The sequence below is a fragment of the Xenopus laevis genome, chromosome 4L (genome assembly GCF_017654675.1).
Source record: "Xenopus laevis strain J_2021 chromosome 4L, Xenopus_laevis_v10.1, whole genome shotgun sequence".
NCBI classification, from domain to species: domain Eukaryota; kingdom Metazoa; phylum Chordata; class Amphibia; order Anura; family Pipidae; genus Xenopus; species Xenopus laevis.
Window position 1 is genome coordinate 43,793,444 of NC_054377.1, and position 20,034 is coordinate 43,813,477.

General features: G+C 37.1%; 1 protein-coding gene across 4 annotated transcripts in view; it reads right to left on the bottom strand.

Annotated features, from left to right (window-relative positions):
• LOC108713498 (protein NLRC5-like) overlaps positions 1–20,034 on the bottom strand; it is a 96,042-nt gene that overhangs the window by 9,332 nt on the left and 66,676 nt on the right. For all 4 annotated transcript variants that reach the window (XM_041590146.1, XM_041590144.1, XM_041590147.1 and 1 more), the window contains exons 29-42: positions 19,836–19,919; positions 18,197–18,280; positions 15,817–15,903; positions 15,238–15,297; positions 14,916–14,951; positions 12,769–12,852; positions 10,725–10,808; positions 9,520–9,603; positions 8,492–8,575; positions 7,175–7,261; positions 6,721–6,804; positions 5,924–6,007; positions 5,253–5,336; positions 3,031–3,114 (exon numbers count right to left, since the gene is read on the bottom strand). In XM_041590146.1, the coding sequence (XP_041446080.1) occupies positions 3,031–3,114; positions 5,253–5,336; positions 5,924–6,007; positions 6,721–6,804; positions 7,175–7,261; positions 8,492–8,575; positions 9,520–9,603; positions 10,725–10,808; positions 12,769–12,852; positions 14,916–14,951; positions 15,238–15,297; positions 15,817–15,903; positions 18,197–18,280; positions 19,836–19,919 (1,110 nt within the window). The remainder of the gene's footprint in view (positions 1–3,030; positions 3,115–5,252; positions 5,337–5,923; positions 6,008–6,720; positions 6,805–7,174; positions 7,262–8,491; positions 8,576–9,519; positions 9,604–10,724; positions 10,809–12,768; positions 12,853–14,915; positions 14,952–15,237; positions 15,298–15,816; positions 15,904–18,196; positions 18,281–19,835; positions 19,920–20,034) is intronic.

Below are 20,034 nucleotides of genomic sequence, written 5' to 3' on the forward strand. Positions count from 1 at the left end.
AGAGCTGGGTCATGCAGCCCCTCCTCTGACTTCGCTGCTATGGGGCTCTCAGGAAGCTCTTTGGCTGCGACAGTTGTTAATAAGGATTATTTCTTCTGCAGAACTCATTTTAAGACATGTTTTTGCTGTTCCTCTACAGGACCCTGTAACATTGCACAGAGAGACTCATATATTAATGCCCCAAATGAAGTGCTAGACGTGACCCAAACTTGTGAGAAGAGTGGAGAAAGTGCATATCTGCACTCAAAATGAAGCATGATGGGCCCAAAGCAGCCCCATACATTATATATCCCTGAATTATATAAATGATAGGGTGCTACACAAGTTGGATTGCTCCACGAAAAATGACTTCTCAGAATGGCATTAGTTTCTGGTTGGTGTGAGTTTAAAGATTTACCATAAATATCTATAGTTTTAAGTCATAAGATATAAAGCAATATTATTATGCAGTGATTAAAAGCCTGTGTCATATTTTAAAAATTCCATTACAAAAATTCTATAGCAATGTTTATTTTGTACATGTACAGAAAATATTTGTCTCCTGGTACTGCAAGTGGCAAATCTATTAAGGCTATTTTTCTATTACTTTTCAAAAAAGCTGCTTGAATAAATAATAGGTTGTCCTGATCTCAGCCCTGCAACACCTTTCCCTTTTAATGCCCCTGTATCCTCTTTGCTTGTGAAGTACAGAAACCAGCAATAAATTTCTGTACCATGCCTATTAGGAAAACAGAATTTTGGGGCACTGAAAATGTATGACAGCATGGCACTGACTAGAAAAGTATCCTGAGCTTGTGAAAATTTGAAAGAAGTGTGCTGGCTCAGATCTGAAGTAAGCAAATCACTGTAAAACAACTTGAACCCCCCAGCACTAAAAGCACCACCATCTAAAAGGTTCACCGTACTATCATTAGAGTTCCACGTCACCATTGTCTCCTACCTTGTAGAGATCTCTTACAGCTGATTTTTGCTGTGCACATGTGCAGTAGAGCAAAAAGCTAAATTTTGAAGGAAAAAGACAGTGTTTGGCTCTAATTCTCCTGCATGCCTGGCCTGGAATCATACCTAGCATACATGAAGAGTAAGAAGATGCCAATGTGGCACTCCTACAGTAGTACACTGGGCCAATTCAGTTTTCAGCAAACATGTGCACTGGCCCACAGACTCAATTATAATCACAGGGAGGTAACATTATAACTTGATGTCTCCTTTAAGGAGAGTGAAAATTGTGAATTCACTGTGGGAAGTAGAAATGGCAAATTTGGTGACTTCAAACTGATAGGATAGCTATTTGACTTAGAAAGCAGTATAGAGTTGCAGCCATTAGTACAGGGAATATTGATTTGGTATGAAATTCATTGTTGCCTTTTTTTCAGAAAGAAAGATTGATTACAGTATATATGTCCTAATAATAAGTTTTGTTGTCCCTTTAAATTCCCAAGAAATGTAAAGGCATAATCATTTGAATGTAATAAATTTCTGTGGTTCAACAATGAGACACCATTGGCAGTGGAAAGCAGCAAAACATTTTGAGCACTGAGCTCCCCAGAGGTACTACTGCCACGATGGAAGCTGAGAATCTGGCGTCAGGTGGCAGCACCCCACGAGTTATCAGGGATGTCAAAAAGCCAATCCTAGTAACTTTAAGAGTCAAAAAAGGCTGTTTTTTTCCACTAAGGGCTATTCCACACGGGGAGATAGCCACGCGTTTGCGGTCGCGGCGACAAAACTGTCGCCTGCGCCGGTCGCGGCGACTGGCGCGGCGCTTTGTCACCGCGACCGCAAACGCGTGGCTATCTCCCCGTGTGGACTAGCCCTAAGTGTAAATACTGTAATTGCCCTCTATGTACTAGCAATCCAATGAAAAAAATGTAAGCTCATGGGGCGAAGAGAGTGCATTGGGAAAGGCTGCCTTGAGGTGGCACACAGCCCTGAATCACCCCTGGAGCTCCATCACTGTTGCATATCCTGATTTAAGCATTGGTTTAACACTAATATACCCCAGTCACTAAATAATCAACAGATATTTCTGTCTATTTTACAATAATGCACTAAAATATTTTTATGACAAAGCTCAGCCCCAGAACCTTGTTATGTGGGGTTATAATTATTTCCCTTAAACAATTACAGATCATAAGGGTCATTTATCACACATGGGGCAGGTTGTACATGCCATAAATGGCTGCAAGCCGCCATGTTTTACCCTTTGCCCCCATGCCCCACTGGTGAGGGGCCAAAAAAGCAGATTTTTATTGTCAAAATGGAGAACAAAGACCTGCGCTTCCCCGGTGGATACAGCCCTGTAGTCCTGAGGTGTGGCTATGGGGATGCATTTAGGAATCCTGTTTTCTCCTCTATAACCACCTCCTAACTTGCACATCATTTAAAGACACAAGTAGGGTTTCCAAATTTTCATCAGGGCCTTACTAGCCAATGACATATAGGACTGAGAGGACGGATCAGTGTTATAAAAGAGGTGGATCAGTGCCTTAAAGTGGCATGGCTATGATACAATGGGGGCAGGGCTATGACATGACTATGACTATACTGGTTGAAGCAGATGGAGAATTGTCAAGGAGGCAGAATGGAGGATGAGTGGAGAGTTGGGAATGGGGTAGAGTATAGGCAGGCTGGAGGCAGAACAACTCGTGATTACAATTTTTCAGGCAAGTATATTGCCTTGGTGGATATTTTTTCAGCTAGGCAGGGCAGAATACCAGTCAGGTTGCAACCCTACATGCAATTTAGGGTGTGCTGGTGGAAAGCAAACAAGCCCAATTCTTACAACCTGCTCTATGGCAAGCAGTAAGGACAAGGCCTTGCACCCCCCCCCCAACAGATGTGACCCCTCATCTCCTACTGGCATTTAAAATGATCACTGAATTCTAAAAAGATAATATTTTTAACTGACTATGCTGTCTATGATACAAATCTACTATCCAAATACACTTTATTGGCACATAACATAAGACAAAGTTCTGCTGCAAATAGGCAAAGTTATATGGCAAACAAGGGAATGTCTATACTTACTTCAAGACTTTTAGAGAGTGCATCACTGGTAACATCACTGCTAGCTGTTCTGCAGCTTCATCTCCAAATGTATTTACTGCTAAACTAAAATAAAGGAACAAGAATCCCAGTGTAATATCACCAGTCAGTCATTTAAAATGGACCTCCACCTATAAATTGTTTATTGCCTAATGAAAGAAAATGTAATTATAAGCACTTTTCCAACATTCATAAATTTAAAAAAAAATCCAATGTTATTACTACTGATAGTCTCTTTCTGGCTCTGAAACGATGCTACATATTTTAAGGATTCAGACGTCAGAAAAGGTTAATCAAATGATTTCAAGTATATATATTTAGAGAGGGTTCATTTGGAGGAGTTGTACTTGATGACTGGTCTATTTCCAACCCAACTTAACTATGTAACCTGTTATTCTCCTCATCTGATGTGTCACTGGGCATTCTGGGAGAGATTTAACCAGTCTCTGTGCTACACAATGTACATTGGAAAGTTGCTTAGATTTACATTTTATTTCATTATTCAAAAACAGTTTTTAGGTGGTGATCCGATTTAAGAACATTTAACAATATACATTATGGTTTCCAAGTTACTAAAATACACCTTTGAATAAAATGTTTGCTCAATTTGAACATGCTAGCGGGGAGACAGAAGTTTGTATTTTCACATGAGACAAGTGAAAGTTCCGTATTGGTGTTTTCACCCAATACCCTTCGACCATAATGAGGAATTAGGGCAGAGATATACTTTAGGATTGGGATTGTAGAAATACACCCAGGATCAGTGCAGCTTGTACTAAGGTCCAGAAGAAGATATGTTTCCCAGTCAAGGACACAGTGACTTTGCAGCTCCATCGTTCTCTCATCTGGCAAGAAAAGCTTTAGAACAGCAACCACCAAGATCAGTGCTGTGCTCCAGTCAATTAATGATACAGTATCTACTGAATAGGATACCTGTTCATGTACTTTATTGAGCAGTCAGAGCACAGCAGCAGTCATATTAGTAGATGCACCTCCAAAGCTCAGGTCACTAAACACAAATCAAGTAGAACTGGATGACCCCAAGCAGACTTTCAGACAGATAATGACTGAGCATGTGAAAACTCTTGTCACTGATTCAGACAAAGTAGATAGAATCTAATAATCAGTTTCTCATGCTAACAGAAACATAGGATATGCCTTATTCACAGTGATTAATTTCAGTCACTCGCTTTTATCATTATTTTAATTATGCTAAACAGATCAAGCACAAATAGACATATTTTACTACAACAATTTCATGCTATTAAATACAGGCTCTCAAAGCTTCATTCCCAAATTTTTATTATCTAATCAGAAAATGGTATAGTGCTAGTTAGGCTTGTTTTTAGACAAGCTAAACTAGTGCTATAATATTTTCAGATTTTTTCCACCTGCCCTTATATTATTTCAAACAGAATGTAAAACTGTTCTGTATCAGCAGCCGTAACAAAAAGCGTAGCATGTTTTGGATGAGATCTGGAGTCCCAGCTTATGAATATCAGCCCCACATTTTTATAAAGGAAAGCATATGCATCTCAATGCAGCAACGGTGGTTTTAGAAGGCAATGGGGCCCTAATCTGCAGCAGAGCAGATAGTAAATACAGAGCTGGCCTGCGCCAATGCTGTGGAATGCACAGATGCAGTGGAGTAACTTTGGGGTTCCAAAATTGCTGGTCATCTGATCAGGCAGGTTTGATTTCTTGGCGATCGACTAGTTGATGCAGTCCTCATCCCATCTTTACCAATTTACTTTGTTGTAATCCAGTTGGATTAACCCAATATCACCGGCTTTTTGTGGGCATATCTGGTTTGACCTTGCCAAACGAGCGCATCTTATCGTGTATGGTCACCGTCAGCAGATGCAGAGCAAAGTTAAACTATAGGCAAAAGTGCATTCTGCATGCACACTCTAGCGCCCCCTAGTGTTCTTGCACTTCTGTCTTTGGGTCACAGTAAATTACCCCCATAGCGTTTAGGTGTGGGCGTTATCATAATATGTGCAGCACACATATAGCTCTGATAGATGATTATTTACAAATCATGTTTTATAAACAATAGATAATAAACACACAATTTTGTTTTTGCCTTTTTATCACTAAGCAGCAAAACTAGATGATATTATTCATCATGAAACTAGTAGTTAATTTCAGTTCAGAGCGTAATCGCTGCAAGGAGGTAACAATAAACATGACATTGAACTTACAGTAATTCTTCCACAGATCCACAGCTTCCTAGTGCTTTTGCAACTGTTAATGCTCCCAAAGGGCCAATGTTGGTCTGAGAAAGGCTGCAAAATCGGAATACAGAGCTGGTGTTATTCAATACATAAGAATACTGCAGTGCTTTCAATGTCACAGCTCACAGTGCCAAGGTTGAACATATAAGTCTAAGTATAATCTGATGCCCTGTCTTGAGTTTTCCTTTGAGACTGTGCCGTTCTCACGCCCAGCTCCTCATCAATGAATAATTAAGTAGAATAAACTTGAAAGCTCTAGCCTTCTAGCATGTCAGGGAAACTTTTCTGGACACAGATTATCAGTATGTAATTTACTCTTTTACTATAGATGTCTAAGTAAATGAATAATTTGATTACAAATGCTTATCCATGTGGTCCACTTAAATACCATTTATTTATATAGGTCACATTATTTGAATCAGTCAGTAAAGGCAAAATACACCTAGACATAAGGATCACATTCTGATCTCATATTGACCATTTTTTATTGACTTCGAATGTCTGCGCGTAGACTGACAAATTTATAACTGAACATGCTGTTGCAACCGCTATATTGGCAGCTTGAGAGGGTTAAACAACTACTGATAAAACTGTGAGCAAAATAAACATGTCAAAGAAATCTAAAATGCAGAACCTACTTGATGGTTCTTAAGTTCTTCATACTGGGTAAAACTCCAGAAAGCATTTTAGCTCCAACATCCTTGATGGGATTGCAGCTTAAACTGAAGCCAAAAAAAGACTGTAAGAGTATAGAAATGACTGAGGCATGCAGTAGAGGCATTGCTTTACATGTGGATGTTAAAAATGCTTTCCACAAATGCTTATGTGGGGGTGTCTTATAAAGTTGAGCTTTAACTAGTTTTTACTGATTCTGATGGCAGCTTAATCCTTCTTTAAAAGGGTGGTTCATCTTTAAGTTAACTTTTAGCATTCAATAGAATGGATAAAGCAACTTTTCAATTGGTCTTCATTTTTTTTTATAGTTTTTTAATTTTTCGCATTCTTCTTCCAGCTTTCAAATGGGGGTGGGGGGATCAAATATTATACAAATATTATTACTATTTTTATTACTCATCTTTCTATTCAGACCCTCTCCTATTCATATTCCAGTCCCTTATTCAAATCAATGCACGGCTGCTAGGGTAATTTGGACCCTAGCAACCAGATTGCTAAAATTGCAAACTGGAAAGCTGCTTAATAAAAGGCTAAATAACTTTATTTTGCTCCACTAACCCGATAGAATACAATTTGGAATTATTTCTTAGGGTCACAAAATTGTGCTTTGGCTCTTAGAGATGCCAAAGCTGAATATATACTGTTTTGTTTGAACAAAAACAGCAGCAAACAAGGGACTTAAACAAAATGACATTTGTATTACGCGATTGTGTATGTACAACATGTTACTACAGCTGTGTGATGAAATCTTCGAAATTACCTCAATATTTGTAATAAAGGCATTTGTAGCATGCCATGACATAACATCGAAAGACAAGTGTGATCAAGTTCCACCGAATCTAAACTGGACAATAAAAAAAAATAACAAAGTCAGAGGGTGGGAAGCTTAATCTTGACCTTTTCTGCACTGTATACTAACTGGGCAGTGAAAATAACATTCTAATGTACACCAGATATGGGCCACTTCATTACAGCTTCAAGCAAACCTTAGTTTCCACCATAGTTTCTGTATGGGCAACAGCCCATTTCTGCCCAGAGAGGGGCAGCGTGTCATTACCCATGACTCAATGATTCATGGTGAACCCTTTGTACATTGCTGGAAATTCCCCTATCAATCCATTTATTAATTACAGAATGAAAGAGAAAGCCAGTGATCAAGAAAAAGCTGTCCAATGGCTTTAAAATCTGAGGAGTGGTTACAATAATCTGCTTACTATATCTCTTGCAGCTCAGGGCATTTTGAAAGTCCCTGGATAAATTGTCGTCCTCCATCACAGGTAAGAGAAAAGCACCGTGAGATGCTAGAAGAATTAGAAATCATAAGACACATCAATACATTGTAAACAGTGTGATACAATAAGCTTTAGTGATTTCAAAAAAGGGTTGGGCACCTAATTAAGGTATAATGGGATACAGAAAATCTGAAGTGTCTGTGAAAAAAAAAACGTTTTGGTAAACTGCAGAAATCCATTTGGAATTTTTGTCATTAATTAATTATCCTGGTTAGTTGGCTACCGCTTTGAAATGGTATCAAAGTGAAAAAATAATATAAAATAATAAAAACATAGGGCAGAAAACATAGGATACATACTAGGCCAGATCACATATACTCAACTAGATGAGGGGTAAATACTGAATGATAAAGGATGGAAAGAGGGCACTGCTCATTAGAACTTGCAATCTAAAAATACACGGACATGTGTTCATTCTATGTGATGGCTAATTAGCAGTTAAGATACATTCTGCAGATTGCAGATTGTCTTCTGTGCAGTCAGGAAATATGCATTTTAATTAACTGGCAATTAACCAATTAGGATGTGGATTTAATATTTTTCCATTTTCCAGCTTTATTTCCTTTTCTCAAGGGGATTGAATTCTACACTTGAAGTGGTATTTCCCAGCAGATTGATAATTAGACTGCCATTGAGTTAGCAAGAGATGAGCCATGATAGCAAATTTTCCTTCTAAAACAGAAACTAAACTACCTCCTAAAACCAATATGAACTCTGTTAGTTGTGGTTTTATATTGTAGCAGTGCATTTCTTTAAAATAGCTAATTAATCAAGGCCTAAATCTTGCTCACTATATACAAATATTGGAACTTTTATGGCAGCCAGCACCATCAAGGTTTTTTGTTCAATGCTTTTGTAATAAAAAAAAATCTTTACTTTTATTCCCACCTGTTTGTCGGATCTGTGATTGACTGCTGTTTATATGGATATAAATTACCTCCTAATGCTATAGGTCTGGGGAATGTGCACTCAGAACCCACATTTCTACATGGGAGCTTTAAAATGTAGGCTTTTGCACTACATCATATTTTATATATCCATTCAGGTTTTTGAACTTGTGTTTTTAACTGTTTATTGAGTGATATTTGTGCATTCCACTACAATGTAACACAGGATTTAATATATTTAATTTAATATAAGTCCATGGGAGCATGCTCATTTCCGATTTTTGAATGCATAGCATTTATGCCAGCTCCAGCTATCCATTGAAACCAACCATAGTAGTTTTCTATTACTTACTTTATGAAGCAGAGGTTCCTCTTCTCAGGCAGCAGATTTGCCAAAGCAATTGCCCCCTCCTCCCCAATAATATTTCCTGATAAACTGAAAAGATGAAAGGGTAAGTGGTAGTAATTTTTTAAAGAGAATTCATGCTTTCGACTATTTAAGTAAGCACAAAACCCAAGAAAAATCATCTATTGTTTTTCTGCGTGTTTAATAAGTATGAGCAACTATTGCACAGCTGACCTATGAAAGAATTTAGGCAACATTGCTGTCTGGATTTTTCCTGTAATTAATCACAATGAAAGGCTTATTCATTCACTGCAGACGTTTCTTTTTTTTTCATAGCTGTTTCTCAAAGGCTGATGCAATCCCTATTATTTATAGAATATATAATATCAGCATGGAAAACTGCAAGATTTCTGTTTCATGACTTCAGTGGTACAGATGAAACAAACTTTATCTAGACATTTGGCACAGATGGCTCAACAAGTGACATTTCCTTCAATCATTTAAGTTAAATAAATCATAATCACACCTCTTTCATTGAAATTCATGCTGTGCTATTGTGTTTTGTGGTGTCTTATGTCTATCATGGCCACTTGATCTGTCAATCAGAACTTGATCTGTCAATCAGAAGGATGGATAACAACTATACCAAAACAAACATGTACCCATATATGGCATATAATGCAATTTACTTATGGTGGATTTAGCAATCAGTTGAATCCTAGTACAAAAATGATAGTCTCATTGAAGACACACAATGTCTGTTCAGGGCTTGTTGGCTGACGGTCTCACTGGGCTGTGCAGATCTGCACAGGACCCTGATGTGAAACATTGGCAAAAGGACTGAATATCAGGATTACCTTAATCTAGCCTACTATTTTATGACAAATCATAAAAAATGGAGACCCCATCAAACAAGCAGATCTTATAGTGAACCCAGCAATGCACACATTATAAAGGCCAATGTGAAGATTATAGAAGATTAGAGAAAGAAAGCACAATGTCCTAGGTGGTTTTATGATTTAGCACAAACTCACTTGATACTTTGAAGAGATATGCAATTCCTTAGTCCTTCAGTAATGTGGGACATGCCAACATGTGACATTCCTACAGATTCTAACCTGCAATGAAAGCATGTAAAAAAAATGTCACAAAATAAAATCCAATAACAGAAAAAGTTTTCCCAAACTCTTGATTGATCTCTATCTATCTGTAACTTCCTAATTTATTTGCCCATGAATACTTTCACTGATCTAACAGAATATATTCTGTGCCTTTATAGCTTTCATTTATATTTTGCCTGATGAAGGGGCCTTGGTGCTCTGAAAGCTTGCAATGTATTTTTATTGTTAGCCAATATAGGTATCACTTCTACAATACTTTTTGTATTTGTTTTTTTTTTTAATTTGTTATTTAGACTATAACAAACACATTTTGAGTCATGACTCGTTATCCTACACTGAAGGGAAAATCAAAACTGCTTAAACAGGAAGACTCTGTACAACGTTTCCATTGGAGGGCTGCTGTTCTGAAAGTTTTATGGTTTCTGTTCTGAATGCTGCTGTACTAAAAATTTCTGACTCATGCTTTAGTTTAGAGGAACCACATCTTGACCATCTATGTAAGGAGAGCTGTCACTAAGGACGTAACTACACAGGAAGCAGACCCTGCGGCTGCAGGGGGCCCGGGAGATATAGGGGGCCCAATGAGGCTCAATTAATGAGCCATTTCAACATATATTGGTAAAACAGGACAACCTCTGGATATTTAGGGGGCCCTAAAATTATTTTGCTGTGGGGCCGAGTAACATCTAGTTATGCCACTGACTGTCACTGTATATATAATGCAGTAAGGACTCTTTCCATGTAACCCTCATATTTGCTGAGGCTATAGTCTAATTAAAGAGTTTTAGAACATTCACATATATCTGGACATGGGGAAGATGGGCACTGAAAAAAATGTTCCTTCTACAGATTTATTGAAGAAGGCCTGGGTGCTCATGGGGTGGGAGGGCTACAAATCTGTCATTGCAAATAAATCTCCATGGGATGTCAGGTTGTAATGCAAATAAATAACATGGATTTTTATGAGGGGTTTTAGGTCATTCTATGAATTTTCCTAACAAATTATAATCAGATAGGCTGTGTGGTTATTGATGTTTCTGACAATGTTTATCTATTCAGGGTAATATTTTTCCACAAATGGCTGTGACATAGATAAAATACTGTATTTTCTTACTTACACAATAGTATTCAGTAAGGGCAGTGAAATCAGCAAATCAGAAAAGATATGGACTCCTTCATCTCCAATACAGTTATTTGAGAAACTATGGGAAAATGATAAGAATAGCTGTGTCATTAAGAACTGTAGTTACAGTATCTATGGACTGTAATGCTGCACTAAAATGATTATCTGCAAACTTATTTAGGTGGTGGAAAAAACAAGGCTCTGTGCAGTATACCCTTTTGTTCGACATGAGTGCAAATATGGCTTGTGCTGAACATATGTTTCCCCTTAACTTCCACAGCCATTAATTCCACAGGGGTAAGATGCAATGGAAAGGAGATGGGGCTGGGTAGATCAGGAATGGGGCTAGGGCAGATCAGAGGTGGGGTTGTACAGCTGGGTTGCCTGGCACTGTTCATCTAGTAATACCTCGCAAGAACCAAATAGGTTTCCCTGATGTCCTGTTTAATTCAAGAAATAACACACAGTATAGATTTTTCATGATTAAAACAATAGGCAAAAAGTATATTCATCCCTATTAATTGAATTCATGTTGAACAAGGGGATATACTACCCCTCCAATCCCTCTCCAATATTAATCTAGACCTAAAACAGGGATTGCTAAACAGTGGCTCAGTGTTGCTCCCACAGATGTGTTTGAAATGTTACCTGCTGACTGGTTGCTTTGGGTAGTTGCAGCTTTTATTACATTACCCCCACATAATGATTGGTCAGAAGCTGCAGCAAGTTTTTTTTTTGCATGTTGATGTGGCTTGTGTGTTCCTCAAGGGCCGCAACAATTGAAATATGGTTACAGTGTACCAAAGGTCCTGTGTATCCATAGCCGGCCTTAGGCCTATTGGACCAATTGGGCCCAACAGGGCCCCACACCTCTGGGGGCCCCTCACCACAGGGCAGCACAGATAATATTTCCCTCAGCACATGATGCTGCCTGGCCTGCCCCCAACTTTGAGAGTCCAGCCCATCCCCAAATCCATAGGTCCAGCCCTCCCCCAACTCTGATAAGCCAGCCTATCCCCCAATTCCATAGGTCTAGCCTGCCCCCAACTCTCATAGGCCCAGCTTTCCTCCAACCTTGATAGGCCCTGCCTGCCCCCAATCCTACCAAGCCTGCTCCCAAGCTGAATTGGCCCAGCCTGCCCCAAACTAATTGGCCCAGTCCACTCTCCTATTTCCTCCCTTTCTCTCTTACACTGTGTGCCCCTATTTCATCCCTCTCAATCTCTTACCTTGTCTGCCCCTTTCCTTTCTATTTTGTGCCTGTATGCCCTTATTTTCCTAAATACTTGGTGTGTCAGTAGCCAGCAACACTTTGTCTAGGGGCCCCGCCAACATGGTCCCAATTGGGCCCCACATTTGATAGGATCAGCCCTGTGTGTATCAAACCAAACGATTCTACTTCCTACCAACTCTGCCTAAAAGTAACACAAATTGGTCCCTATTGAAAACTGTCAATCTAGAAACTGCTGTACAATTTAGAAAGAATTGTATGAAGATAGTGCTAGTGACTGTGGAATGGTAGTTGTCTTTTAGTCTCCAAAGCCCCCCAATCTTCCATTTCCTTCATTTTGCACAATAACAGGAACTGGGGGTTCACAGTTGCCTGAAAACAATGGGTTGACCCTTCCTGTAGATGCAAGTTCCCTCCCTTGCACCTACTTTTTCTATAAATCAGACCCATTCACCACTTTTTTCCTCTTGCTACAACCTGCCAGCATAGCACATCTTCCATTTGGTCCACTCTCTTCCTCCTCCTGTTGTTTATTCCTTATTTGCTAACTAAATGTCGAGGTGCATTTTAGGGTTTTAGATGTAAGAGTGTATTGATAGGTCTGTATAGGCGTATGCACTTTACATTAAAATCAGCTTATAGAGTTCAGTTAAGCATGATATTGTATGTATTGAGAGTATGTCTAGGTTTGTGTACATATGTGTGTTTAATGACAGTACAAAAGAAATAGATGCAATTCCCTATTGCTCACAGTGATGGGATACATATACCTCAAAATATTTATAACTTGATCGTGAAGTGTTCTTACTTAAGTTCGCAGAGATTTGTACATTGCATGATTATTGGACTGAGGAGTGAAACATGTTGTTCTTCCAGTTCACAGTGATTAAGCCTGGTGAATGAATAGGTGTACAAATAATTATTTGCTTACATCAATATCAAACATAAAAAAGTTTATTTTCATAAAAACATATTCTTAAATACAAGCAATATTAAAGACTAATGAGACAGCAGGTGTAAGTGCTAAGGAAATAAGAGAAGGAAATGGGAAATGCAATAGGTCTGAATTTTATTCTGAATAATTTTACAATTTATTTTCTTTCTCTGAGTTTTTATTTTGAAGCTTGGCACTTCCTTATTATCTGTATCCTGCAGTAATACTTATTTACTATTCGACCAGAAACCTCCTCTTATAATGCATTAAAATCCTGCAGAAACAGGTATGTATAGGTTAGCACCAAAAAGGAAAGATGACAAAGCTGTCCCTTATTTGCAACGATTTTTGAAGGCATTTTTTTAGCTAACACCAAAAAATGAAAGCATACTAAAGTAATAAAAATATAATGTACTGATTGTTCTGTACTGTTACAATCGGTGTGTTTGCGTCAGCAAGATTACTACTATAGTTTATACAAACAAGCTGCTGTAGCCATGGGGGCAGCCATTCAAAGTTGAAAAAGGAGAAAAGGCACATGTTAAACAGCAGATAACAAATAAGCTGTAGAATACAATGGAATTCTTAAGACCTTATCTGTCATGTGAATCCTGTGCTTGAATGGCTACCCACATGGCTACACAGCAGCTTGTTTAGTTGTGTTTTTGAAGCAAAAACACCAGTTTTACCAGTGCAGGGCAACAGTACATTATATTGTCATTCCTCAATTTGCTCAATTTCATTGCAAATGCAATATGGTTTTGCTGCTTCCACACTAACACTACTTAAACTTTTCATTTAGAAAGGAATCTTTGTGGCCTGTTGGCATGAGGATGGCTTTGGCATAGTTGGAACTTCATGAGCCACAAACCAATACTTTTTTAGGGACCCTGTTTTACTCATAGATACATTAAAGGAAAACTAAAGATTTACTAAAGAAGTAGGCTAGAAATGTTGTACATTATGTTTTGGGCTTCTGTACCAACCCAAGGCAACCACAGCCTTTTAGCAGGGAAGATCTGTGCCTCCAAAGAAGCCCCAGTAGCTCCCCATCTTCTTTTCTGCTAATTCACTGCACATGCTCTGTGCTACTGTCGGGGCCAATGCACAATATGCTGTATATATAGAATATAAATGTCACAATATAAGGCTGATTACTACATACAGTAGTAAATACAGATAATTACTACATGGCAGCACAGAAACCAGTGCAACTAGCATCAGAATTTAATAATCAGCCATGTAGCATCATCTTATATTACTGGCCAATCTCTGCTTGATAATTTGCAACAACCCCTAAGCTTTGCTTCTCAACAGCTGCTCAGAGCCTACTGAGCATGTGAGTGTCGCAGAGCTTCCAAGATGGTGACCCCCTGTGACAAGTTTGAAGTTATGAATCATTGCTGCTATTGAGAAGCTGAAACTGTTGAAACAGATAAGTTCATTATATAAAATATGGCATTGCTAGCCATATTCTTTTTTAAGGGTTTAGTTCTCCTTTAAAACTTTGGAGTCAGTAAAACATGTATGACATATATATGGAAGTAATATGTAGGGAAGTAATATGCTTTATGGAATGTTTATATAGACTGTTTATTTTAAACAGTGGTTTTAGGAAAGGCTGTTTACTGCATATTCCTTTTGGATATTTATATTTTTTCCTATGCTGTGTACATTGCCTATGGAGACTGTTTAGAAATAAATGTCACTTATTTAGCTAGACAGTCTACATAAAGAGGTCACACAGCAAGATGTTTCAAATATATATATTTCCCAAATATAAACTGGGCATCCATTTACACAGATGACCAAACATGATATCTCTAAGGCCACACTGGTGTATTTTATTATTTAAAAATGTATCTTATGAGATTCACTAAAAACATATATCTGTATATGACAATAATGATACAGTAATATATATATATATATATATATATATATATATATATATATATATATATTCTTCCCTTGAGTGGGGACTGGCTGCTTGATTTAGTAAAAAAAAAAAAACAATTTACCTTAGTGACACCAGCTCTTCACAACATGTAACAGAACTGAAAAGAAACCACCACAAGGAAATGTCAGTTCTCAGTATGGGATACTGTTTTCCTCATTCCTCATCCAGTTCTTGACATTAATATAAATTATTCCTTAACTTTTCCAGTTTGAAAGTTACAAAGTGTTAGGGGATTCTCCTGTTCTATATTTGATATAACGAGACATGCTAAATGTTCCCTTGAGTTATTGTATTTTGTAGTTATGCAGTATATGTTTTGTTAATATAAGTCATTGAAATTGCCTACTGAGATTATAAACTGCTTTGACCTGTGCAATTCTTACCTTCTATGAAGGGAGTCTCCACTTCCTTTTAACTTTATTTTCACTTTGTGTTTGTTTATGCTAGATGCAAAACACAATATGGTACATTTTCAGGTTTTTAGAAAATCTACAGAACATACAGGAACATACAAAATTCACAGAATTAACAGTTTCCATACTAATAAACTACCAAATGGTGGGGTTTACAAAGCAGACAAATTTTTTAGGGGTCATTTACTATGAGACCAGTGACAATTCATAAAAGGGCAGGGTTCAAAGAGTGAAAAATATAGAAGTTTTCATCCATATTTTTGCACTTTGTAAAAAAAAAACCCTTTTCAGAATTTTGTTTTTTTTGGTCTTACTGCAGTTGTCCAACATGAGGTATTTACTGACTGATCATATAGGTGACTAAAATCACGAGTATTTTTTAAGCATTCCTCTATTGTGTCATCATAGTTCTTCCAATAACTCCATCCCTTCCTTTAGGTTGTTTGCATGCCTGTGACAAGTCTGGTGCAGCTGCCTCAGTATGTTATTGGTACAAGACATCTGCTGTCTTAATGAGAAACAATGAAATCTCTGACATTTTATACTTACTGAATTGCTCCAACATTGGCACACGTCTTAGTGATTTTATCTATCAGTGAAATAACATTCTGTCCTCTCACCCACTGTTCATCAATACTGCAATGCAATGAGAATAATGTTGGTAGAGCACAGCCTTTTGACAAACATTATCTGTGAGCTTAGTATACGTGAGCCTACAATATAGTATACTATAGTATTTAGTATAACCAAATATAAATATGAACATTCATTAAAAGGAAATTAATTTAATTATATTCTAAGTGCTCTTCTGAGCACTTTGGCATTGTGATGATAAATGATAGTTTTTAGCTCTTTTCAGTGGGGAATTGCACAGAGGAACTGCTGCTGTGTTGCTAAATTTACCATGACATTTCTTTGCACAGAAGCTTTCCTGAGTGCTGTGATGACTGTCACGTGTGGCAAACTACAATAAATTGGTTAATAACAAAATAACAAAATAATTTTTTTGGAAGAATGATCAAGTGAGCAAACAGGCCCCTTTTTCTTTTATTCTGACAGGTTATAGAGGTCCTATTTAAAAAATCTCCATATACTCCAAAATAACTAATCAGTGAGCCACACCGGCTCTATTTCCACTGTATGCACTCTCCCTGCATGTTTTACTATCGCTACTCCTTCAACAAAATGTTATAATTTGTCCCCTAACAGTGATAAATTAATTATCTCTGTCATTGAAGTAGCAGCTCTAACACATGTGCTGTCTGCATACACTGTTGCCTAGAAACTGTTTAGCAGCCACCTTGAAAGGGGTATATAGGTTTGTTTGTGGGTGGTGTTGTTTCTGATCCTGATGAAGGTCCTGGTTTGGGATTGAAGCATTGAATAAAATCTTATAATTATTATCAAAAGATATCTACCTGTTTGACCTTTTATTTTGTGGTTTCAATCATGCTTTATATGTATATTGGTGCCCAAATAACCAAATGCCTGGCCATACAGACATATCTGACAAGCACTACATCCTGAGCCAGATAAGATTCTCATCCAATGGTATTTTTTAACCCTTTAGAATCAATGTCACATAAACAAACAGTGAATATTCTCATTATTAATACATCACTACAGGATAGTGTGTAGTAGTTAATACATCAAATGCCAAATAAAAGTTAAATATAGTTAAAACTAGGTAGTAAATATAACTATTAACAGATAATGGTAGAAACAAAAATCAAATGCATGACCATGCATCCTCAGCCAGATAAGGTTTTCATTCAATGGCATTTTCCAACCATTTAGAATCAATATAACATAAACAAACAATGAATGTTCTCATTATTAATACAATCACTTTAGGATCCACAGATGATCAAACACATACTAAATATTCTTATTCATTTATTTATACTTGCCTAAAAATGTGTATGTGTTTTGTTCACCTTCTGTAATCTTTTAGGATGGCTATAGCCAACTGATATCTATTAGCATACACATTTTATTGTATCTACACACTCTGCCTCTATTTGTCTATGTGTATCTACCAAGATCTAAATGTAATAATGTTGGGCACCCCTCTATGTTTCTACCATATTCTGTTAATTCTGTTATAGTTACCACCTTGCTTTTACTATATTCTAATTTTATTTGACATTTGATGTATTCACTACTACACACTGCACAATTTTATCTAATCTAATTTTAAATGGCCAATTCTACAAATCCACTATTAATGTATTCTCACTTATTATAAGTGGCTTATATCTAAGCCAACCTTATTCCTATCTATAACTAATATGCATTTATATACTGTTGTAAAGGTAAATAAATTGTATTGTTTCCATAAAATAAATCAGCTGGCTGGGTCAGAGAACAGTGGAAGTTATAAATTATTAGTTGTATTATTATTATTATTATATATTAGTGATCCAAGTTAGGCATCACTGGTCTGGTAAAAACTCATGCTTTTGTGCATAATGACAAAGATGTACAAACAAACCAATCACAGTGAAGCACAGGAAATGTATCATACCAGTGCAATAAAAAGCAGAGTCTTTGCCCACTCTCCATTTGCCATACAATGGAGCCAAGGACCAACAGCCGGAGTTGTTTTAGCAGCTTATGCTTCATCTGCAGTGTCATTGTAGGCTGCAGTTCCTTAGAAAACAGTAATGTCTAATACAGCTTGTTGGTATACAATACCCTTTGCTAACATAACCATCATTACATATTAGTACAGAATGTAAAATCCATTATATTATCATTTACTGTTATTGGGGGAAAACATTTTCCTTTAATTAAAACACCAGAGATGGTAAATTAACTATACCTATATTTAGATTAGCCTAAATACAGAATGAGCAATTCTTTCATATGAAACACAGCAATACTACTACTATAAATAACAATTGTTGTTATTCAGTTTGTTGCTCACCTTATGATAAAATCATGGGGCTTTCCTGAAAGGACTCCTAGGAAATCCCCCAAGACATCAAGGTTAATGTTGCTGTTCTTTGATCTGTAAATATAAAGCAGTCTATTAATTTATAATGTGTGACTGCCATAACAAAAGGCAAATGTACAACAGAGAAATAACATACCAATGGGAATACACAATTAACGAGCAAGGACAAGTGTTCCAAGTAAATAAGGAGCAAGAGCCACTGAACCTTGTATAGCATGTATAGAATATTTTAGATAGAGCTTGTATAGGGTTTGGAATAAGCAACACAGGTGAGAAAAGAAAGAGAAAAAGACATAAGTCTATACTGCTCACAGAAAGAAATGAGATTTGAAATTGCACAATGAGTATGAATGTAGAATGCTTAAATTATTACAAAATCATTACATAAAAGAAGAGCACAAGAATAAGCAAATCAGGCATGTACACAAATAAGACACGCAATATGACATCACATACACAAAATATGCAAACGGGCAAACCAGATACAATATAAACATTACACATACAGAATAGGCAGGTTGTGTAAAATATGGACAGCATGCAAACAGAGTAGGCAATCTGGGTATAGTATAAATCTAATATATACATATAGTATAAATCTAATAAAAGTGCAGAAGCAATGATTTAGGTGCAAAAGAGGGAATGTAATTAAAAGTTGCAAGAGTTATTTAAAATGGCGTCTTTGCAAATGTTTAGCACTGCTCGCAATGTAAAATCATTCGCTAGCAAATATTACACTGCGCATTTTCGCTAAGCAAATGTTTAGTCACCTGCTCTGGAGTTTCGTTAAATATTTATAGAATATTTAAATAGTCTATGTGCTTGCGAAATTTAATTACATGCGTTGAGAATGATTGCAAAAGCCAAACTTTGAGATGAAGTGGTTGAGGTCTTTAACCAGTCAAAAAGGACGCAAACATGGTCGGTAACGTTTGCATCTTTACGCAGGTTTTTTACGCTAGCGAAACACATTACATTCCCCCAAAAGGTACTGGCCGTGGGATTTAGAAGAATGACTAATGCTGGGTTAGAATTAGTAGAACAAACACAGAAAAATTTAACTGCAGAATGTGCAGCCCAGGCGCAGGAAGCGATTTACCGAAAAAGTACAAATGAAGCACAGAATGAGTGCTGAAAGTGAATAATGAACACAACATTGTGCATTCAAAAATAGTTACAAACACTCAGATTTATTCTGTATAAATGTTTGCATTTTATTTTACAAAAAAAGAGGTAAAAAAAAGTCTGACAATATTTTAATGCAGGTTTAAGCACTGGCATGTTAAAGCTTCTAGCAGCTTTAGTTCTACAACAAGAGGTAGACTGAGCGCTGGAGATTTCTTTGTTAGGATAATTAGTGTGGATACAAATTACACAGTGCAGAATGGGCAGTGTGGGTGTTGAGTACATGCTGACGGTATAGAATGATAAGTGAGGGTGAAAATGACACAGTGCAGGATGAGCAGTGCAGTACAGAATGGCCAGCAAATGTGCTGAATTAGGAGAGCAGGGGCGGAATGATTAGTGCAGGGTATTAGTTGCACAATGTGGAATGAAATGTGCAGGAACCAAGACACTATTCTTTACAATAGTGGATTTGGATACTAACATGAAGTGCGTGAGATTGCTGAACCCGCCAAGTAAATAACAGATTTTCCGAAGATGATCTGCTTGAAATCTGTACTCTGCTAACCTAAAATAAGGTAGAGGAACAAAACTGCATTATTCAACATATTCAGAAACATAGGCAGTATAACCAGACCAATCATTTAGTAAGATTGCTGATTAATTGTAAATACAGATATTTG